The following is an 8,193-nucleotide window of genomic DNA, read 5'->3' as shown; positions in this document are numbered from 1 at the left end:
ATATTACATTATTTTCATGCAAGAGAGAAGTCAGATAATCATAATGGCATCTTTGCCCCTGACCTTATCCTCTACTCTTTTCTCTGTAAAGATGTGATTTACCTCAGGCCCAGTAGTAAATCAATAGTGAAACTACAAAAATAGAAGCTCAAGATTATGGTCAAATTCAGCACCTCAATTTACACAGGAGTTTATGATACTTAACACATGGTACTACATCCACATGGAGAGAAGAAAGCAGTGGGGTACCACAAGGCTCTGTCTTAGGCTCAGTACTCTTCAATATCTTCATAAATGACTTAGATGAGGGACTAGAAGGGGAACTCATCAAATTTGCAGACTGGCAGGAATAGCCAACACTCCAGAAGACAAACTCCGGATCCAAAAAGATCTTGACAGACTTGAACAATGGGCCCTATCCAACAAAATGAATTTTAATGTGGAGAAAGGTGAAGTTTTATATTTAGGTAGGAAAAATCAAAGGTATAAGTACAGATTAGGTGAGACCTGGCTCAAAAACAGTAACTGTGAAAGGAGTCCTAGTGGTTGATCATTTGAATATAAGCCAGCAGTGTGCAGCAGCAGCCAAAAAAGCTAATACAATCCTGGGTTGTATAAATAGAGGCATAGAATCAAGATCAGGTAAAGTATTAGTACTGCTTTATAAAACCTTAGTAAGACCAAACCTGAAATACTGCAACCAATTTTGGTCACCATATTACAAAAAAGATGTTGAGACTTTGGAAAAAGTTCAGAGAAGAGCAACTAAGTTGATCAAAGGCCTGGAGACTAAACCAGATGAAGAACACTGCAGGTTTTAGGTTTGGTTAGTCTAAAGAAAAGAAGAATTAGGGGCAACATGATAGCAGTATTCCAGTATTTGAGGGGCTACCACAAAGAAGAGGGTCGAATTATTCTCCAAACCATCAGAGGGCAAGACAAGAAATAATGGATGGAAACTAATCAAAGAGAGAAGCAACCTGGAATTAAGGAAAACTTCCAAACAGTGAGGACAATTAACCAGTGGAACAGCTTGCCACCAGAAGTTGTGGGTGCTTCATTACTGGAGGTTTCTAAGAAGAGACTGGACAGTCACTAATCTGAAATGGTATTGGTTCTCCTGCTTGAGCGGGGGCTGGACTAGAAGACCTCCAAGGTTCTGTTCTGTTCTGTTCTATTCTATTCTATTCTATTCTATTCTATTCTATTCTATTCTATTCTATTCTATTCTATTCTAATCTCAATCTCAATCTCAATCTCAATCTCAATCTCAATCTCAATCTCAATCTCAATCTATTCCATTTGTCACTTAAGAGTTTTAAACTCTTTGAAGCATCTTTTGTGCATAATAGATTCTCCTCAGAATCACTGGACTTCAGAAGACTGCTACCATCTTCGTCCTGCATTCTACGTTGTTCTTAATATTTTTCTTTACTTAAAATGGTCATAGTGCCTTTCAAACCAATTTTTTTCTCAAGACAGTTACAATACCCTACAATGGAATTTGTTAAAGCTAGAAAGGATTAAAAGTGGGCAACATATAAGCAAAAAAAAAAAAAAAGAATAATGGGGGTATAGGGAGTCCTCGACTTACAACTATCATATTTTTCAGAGAATAAGACACTCTGGAGTATAGACGCATTTAGCTCTTGGGGAGGAAAAGAAAAAAAAAAGAAAATTTGCCTCTGTCTCCCAGCATTCATCCGGTATTCATCTGGCCTGTTCGCCGCCACCAAGGCCTGTTCACAGCAGCCTATTTGCCGCCACCGCCTGCTCGCCACTGCAGCCCATTCTACAACAGCTGATCAGTGCCGCACCAACCCCTCCCCCCCCCACTGTAATATTCGCTGTATAAAACACACAAGACATTTCTACCCACTCTGAAAAATACTGTTTAGTGGCTGTTAAAAGTAATAATGGCACTGTCAAAAGGGATTTATGGCTGGTTTTTACATTTATGACTGCTGCAGCATCCTCATGGTGATGTGATGAAAATTCAAGCGCTTGACCGGTGTCATATATTTATGACAATTGCACCATCTCCAGGTCATGTGATCACTATTTGTAATCTTCCCAGCTGGCTTCTGTGACAAATTCAATGTGGGAAGCAGAGGTGGTATTCAGCAGGTTCTGACCAGTTCTGGAGATCCGGTAGCGGAAACTTTGAGTAGTTCGGAGAACCGGCAAATACCACCTCTGACTGGCCCCGCCCCCATCTATTCTCTGCTTCCCAAGTCCCAGCTGATCGGCTGGGTCTTCTTTTGTTGCCCTGCACAGGAGAACGGAGCTGGAAAGCAGGTTGGTGGGGAGGGAATGGAGATTTTGCAGTAACCTTCCCCTGCCACACCCACCAAGCCATGCCATGTCCAAGCCACGCCCACAGAACCGGTAGTAAAAAAAAATTGAATCTCACCACTGGTGGGAAGCAAGATTCACTTCACCACCACATGACTCACTTAAGTGCAGTAATTCACTTAACTGTGGGGAAAAAAAATGGGGCACAGCTCACTTAACCACTGTTTTGCTTAGCAGTGGAAATTCTGGGCATCATTGTGGTCGTAAATTGAGGACTTCCTGTAGTTGAATTAGTTTAAAAGTTCTAATGCAGCCTAACAGTTCGGCTATTAAAAACTTAAGGTCTGGTAGAAGAGCTCTGCTCCTGTGGCTGGAGAGAGCAGCTAAAAGTTGGAGAGGCCAGGCTCAGAGAGGGACCACTAGGATAATTTGCTAGTATGGATATAAAAGGGCACCTACAGCACAACCTCTGTGGGAAGCCCTTTACAACAGCACACAATACAGATTATGAATGGACCTTTAAGAGAAGGTGACTTAATTTCCCCCCCAACGCGCACACCCACCTAGAGCGCCCCACGCTCAGCCACGCCTCGCCACGAGGCCACTTCTATCAGCCAATAGAAGCACCCCGAGGGCAGTCACCATCTGCTTCTATTGGTCAATAGAAGTGGCTGGTGGCAAGGCGGGGCTACGCATCGGGTTCCCAACGGCAAACTCAATCATGTACGTATACCGTTGTCAGAGTAAATATCAGATGACCCCAAGATTCCTGCTGCTTTTCTGCTTCCCGAGCCAGCTGCTCTTCTTCATCCCCTCAGGTAACCCTATTTTCCCCTGCCCTCCCTCCTCCTGCCCCCCCGATTTCCCACTGCAACCACTTGGACGGAGTCAACTGCCTAACAGGGTAAATCATGGTAAATAATAAAAAGAAGCAAAGTTAAAACATTAAACTTCGTTGGCAACTTAGTTGACTTCTCGGTTAACTTATAATTTAATGTATTGAGCAATCCAAGAAAATAGATTACAATACAGTAATTCCATAACAAAGCTAGGTGTGCTGTGTAAGCACAGGGATAAAATTCAAGAATATTTCCAGTTATTTTTTGTGCAATTATTCTGTCATTTAAGCGAATATCTAGATTTCATCATTCTCAACTCATCAATCTATATTTTCTGCTTCTCTGTTTTTTTCTACAATAACAAAAATCCATTGAAAAATAATAGGTGAAATAACTGCAGTGTGTTTCTAACTGGCAGCATTAGCAACTCTTTTTTTTTAAAGGATCCAACCAGGCATGCAATAGGAACAGGGGTGGGATTCTACCAGTTCGCACCTATTCGCTAGAACCGGTTGTTAACATTCTAAGCAGTTTGGAGAACCGGTTGTTAGAAGAAATTACTGGCCTAATCCTGTAAGGAAGGCAGGAAGGAAACATTCTGGTGTTGCTTACAGAAACTGCCTCTCCGTTAAACCTCATTACATTCTTGGCAGGACTAGACTTCCTGTCTCAGGAACCTATCCTTTGCTGGTACTTTGCTTGTGTGGAGTGACCATTTAAAGTTACAATGGTACTGAAAAAAGTGACTTATGACCATTTTTCACACTTACAACTGTTGCAGCATCCCCAGTCATGAGAGGCCAGGCGAGGAGATGCGTGCCTCGATGTGAGTGATATTGAATTGGCCACGCCCAGCCAATAACATGACCACCAAGCCATGTCCACCCAGTCACATGACCAAGCCACACCCACCACCCAAGCCACACCCATCACCTAAGCCACGCCCACAGAACTGGTTGTTAAAAAATTTGAATCCCACCCCTGAATAGAAATGAAATATATACAGGCCTATATATTGTATATATGGGGTAAGCAATCCTTGTCACTAGATCAGGGACAGCTTAGTAGTTCAACTTTGTGCTTGGCCACAAAGTCTCTTGAATGACTTTGATCCATGCACTATTCTATCTTACTTTTTGAAAATTATTAAAGAAGAATGCAGTATCCCCCCCTTTGGAAGAAGGGTAGACTAAAATGCATATAAATATTGGACTTGCGATTATTTGGATTCTGGGGAAAAGTAACACACATGCAACCTCCTCCCCTTTGTCTATGAATATTGTAATATTTAAATTATTTTAATGTCCTGGTCTATCTAGGAATGGGGGATTTAAGGGATGTGTATCTTATTCTACAGGCAAACTACAGGAACGGGGCAAGGTAGGTATTTGTGCAAACCACACCACACATTACAATGTCTGTGCAGAAGCCAAAACTATATTTGATTACCCTCGCCCTTGTACTGTCTGAAAAAGAGATGCCAAAATACCCCATCAACAATACAAGGGAGACCTGAAGCCGGACTTACCACCTGTCAGTGGTCGGGCTGCAAGCAAAACCTCGAGAAGGCATGAGAAAGGCGGGCTGTTCAGCTCGCAGTTTTACGGACAGCAATCTCCGCGTTCCCCCTTGAAGCATACCTTCCCCCTCGAAGATGCTAGTGGATGGCAAGGGCACAAAGATCCCCTTTCAAACCAAGCAATTGAGTAAACTTCGAGTTCCCTTAGTTGGCAGCCTAAGCGGAGGGGCCTGGAACCGCCCATTGCAGGCGATAGATGGAATCAGCTTCTTTAGCGACCCTCTTGGGAGGGAAGAGACAGTGTCTGGATTGCGTCATCCCACGACACTCCTGGGACTCTATCCAAGTGGTTGCAGTGGGAAATCGGGGGTGGTGGGGGGAGCAGGAGGGAGGGCAGGAGGAAATAGGGCTATCTGAGGGGACGAAGAGCGGCTGGCTTGGGAAGCAGAAATGCAGTGGGAATCTTGGGGTCATCTGATATTTACTCTGTCAATGGTATACGTACACGATTGAGTTTGTCGTTGGGAACCTGATGTGTAGCCATGCCTCGCCACCAGCTGCTTCTATTGGCCGATAGAAGTGGCCTCATGGGGAGGCATGGCTGCCTGCGGGGCACTCCTAATGGCCGTTAGGAGCGCCCTGTGGGCAGCCACGCCTTGCTACGAGGCCACTTCTAATGGCTGATAGAAGCAGTTGGTGACTCTGCCCTCGGCTGATAGAGGCAAATCTGCCCACGGGGTGCTCTAGCCGAGGCTACCTGTGGGGCGCTCCTAAAGGCAAGTTCCCCCCCACCCTTTCCCCCCCATTTCTCTTCACCTCGTGTAGTTCAAGCGATGTGAGAAATGACGGGGAATGCATGGTTTAAATAGACCCAAATTTTGGGGGCGGGGCTTAATTTCACCTCATGCCTATAAAACAGTGCTGGGCCTTCCTATTGGGGGGGGGGCGTATTGTTGGAGAAACATGGTACTGGTTCTCCTTGACAAAATATCTATCAAATTGTGTCTGAATGACCATCAAGAGCTTACACTGGCCCAATGTCTGATTTTTTTTCAACATAGACCACCTGTCCTTGAATGGTTGGGTGGACTGGACATTAACATTTGAACTACCGTAAGTCCATGTATTTGCCATATGATAAATAAATAAATCTACTACTCGTATCGCAAAAACGGATATTCTATTTTAAAATTTTTATTAGTTTATACAAGGCATCTGGCAATGTTGAACATTCTGGATATTAAAGGTAAACCATTATATTACTATTGAATATATTTGAAATCAATCAAACACTACAGCCTATTAATACAGCCTATTAAAAGATTAGAACTTCTAGATTGCAGCAATATGTAGGTAATGTTGCATAATAAACAGGATAACCTCTCAAATAGCCTTCTCTGAGATCCCCTTAAAATAGACACATGAAAAGTTACTAATGGAACTACAAATACAGGAAAAGAGAATGACCAATCCATTGCATAGAATAGATTTGGTTGTGAACATTCAGAAGAGCTCTAAACAGGAAATAATTTAAAGCAAAGGTGGAAATAAAAATCAGAGGACCTTGGCTTGGTGGTTTAGATCAGGAGTCTCCAACCTTGGCAACTTTAAGACTTGTGAAGTCTACAAGTCTTAAAGTTGCCAAGGTTGGAGACCCCCGGGCAGGCAAACTTAGCTTATTGTATGTACTTATTTACTTCACCCCTAGTCTCTCAGAACTAATCAACATTTAGTTGAAAAGGAACATAGTTTGCATTAGGAGGGACATACAGATGTTTTGTCTTTAGTATCTGATAGCTAGTCTATCTTCTATCAAAAATTCAGGACAGGTATTAATTACTGGTGAGCAATTCATTCCTTCTATTTTCCCAGAAAAAAATCTTGCTTCTGCACACAAAAGTTGGGTTTTAGACATTTACTCTTTCTGATTCTGCTTGCTGAAAAGCTGGGGAGAACACAGGTATTTGATGAAGTGCCACCTCCATCCAAAGCTGATATAAAAATGGATTTGGAAAGCTTAAGAGATAAGACTGACTTTAAGTTACCTTTCTTTAATAGAAAAGGAGTTCAAACAACAGAGAAAAAAAATATAAACATTACCCCAAAAACATAGTGTTAAAAATGCAGTGCTCATAGTGAAGCAGCTGATTTTGGATATAGCCCTTTTTAAACAGCAAGCCAATTTGTGCCTTTATTTTCAAGATGTTATTTTAATATCTTTGGGGGTAATTTCTAGTAAACGCATTCCCATTACATCTTTATTCGGAAAATATATGAGAAAAAAACATTATTTTTAGGAATGTGTAAAAAATATTACTTTGGGAAAATAACTTCTGCAGAACTGTGTTAAGCCTTCAACGGTCCATGCTGCTGAACTACTTCTGACAAGATTTTGGGGTGCTCCTGGCATGCCCGTCCCACCCCAACTGGTTTTGCACATTTCTAATTGCATTGGCATAAAGCACAACAGAGTTCTACAAGGAAGAGAAAATGTGAATTTCTAGTCGTCCTCAAGGCAGGCTGCTTTAAACTTTTCATACACAAGCACATGAAACAATAAGCAGGGTACAATGAGAGGCAATGGAAAGCCGCAGATGCTTTAAAGTGAGCATAGCGTTACTGCTTGTTGGAGAAGAGGCCGACCCATTCACCACTACCAATGTCAAGTCCAGTTTCCAAAATGAGGCCAATAGGAAACAATTCCTCTGGGGCTTCATCTAGCAAATGCAGGCTCACAGCAGTTCTGTTTTTTTTTTTAAACCACAGGACCCTTCTATTCTTATTCTATTTACAAGGCCTTTCAGCAGAGCAGTTTCCTAGTTCTTTTCTGAAATATATAAGGAAGAGCTTTGAGGATTGCCACATGTTACTACAACAGAAGAGAAGCATAGCTCTGAACTGCTTTCGTCGCCAACCGCTTGTGAAGTCATTGCCTCAGAAAGTTTGCACAATTAATTTCCGCTTGACATCACGGCTGAACTTGTTCATCTTGAACAAATCACTATCGAAGAAGGCAGAAAGATTGTGGATGTTGATTTGACGGGCCTGGCAAAGAAAAAGGGAGAGGGACATGGATAGGTCAATCAAATTTTCTGAGAGGTTGTGGCAGCTTCTCTGCACTGAAACAGATAATTTGGTCAGGAAAAATGTTTACATATGGTTACTGATCTGCAATATTTACTATTCACAGTATCTGTCTCTCTGTCTAATCTGAATGACTGCCCATCTCACTTTAGCAATTCTAAGCAGCTAACAACATATATAAACAGAATCCAAAATGTGGTTTTGTTTTATTGAATTTGGAATTGAATCTGGAAGAATCTATGTCTTCAATGCTTTCTGGCAGTTTGGTGTTAATTGGGGTCAGCTGAATCTTGGGGGGAGGACACGGTGTTCCAAAAGGTAGAGGCTGCAACAGAAAATACATACTTCCTGGACACCACAAGTTAATATTCCTTAATTGTCAGAATGCCCAGCTTGCTTTTTCTGTCAAAATGGGATAGGTAAAAACAACTGGAGAGAGGCAGTCCTGCAAATAAG

At 42.1% G+C, this 8,193-nt stretch overlaps 1 protein-coding gene across 1 annotated transcript in view; it reads right to left on the bottom strand.

Annotated features, from left to right (window-relative positions):
* Positions 1 to 5,836: 5,836 nt before the first annotated feature.
* Positions 5,837 to 8,193, bottom strand: part of MCM2 (minichromosome maintenance complex component 2) — a 32,938-nt gene continuing 30,581 nt past the window's right edge. Inside the window, exon 16 of the mRNA XM_087954684.1 lies at positions 5,837 to 7,698. Coding sequence (XP_087810810.1) covers positions 7,588 to 7,698 — 111 coding nt within the window. The 3' untranslated portion in view covers positions 5,837 to 7,587. The remainder of the gene's footprint in view (positions 7,699 to 8,193) is intronic.

The sequence above is a fragment of the Notechis scutatus genome, chromosome 2, assembly GCF_049901735.1.
Source record: "Notechis scutatus isolate UNSWTSFEM ecotype Mainland chromosome 2, rNotScu1.2, whole genome shotgun sequence".
In the NCBI taxonomy this organism is placed as follows: Eukaryota; Metazoa; Chordata; class Lepidosauria; order Squamata; family Elapidae; genus Notechis; species Notechis scutatus.
Note: the sequence above shows the minus strand (reverse complement) of the source record. Positions and strands in the feature narration are given on the sequence as shown.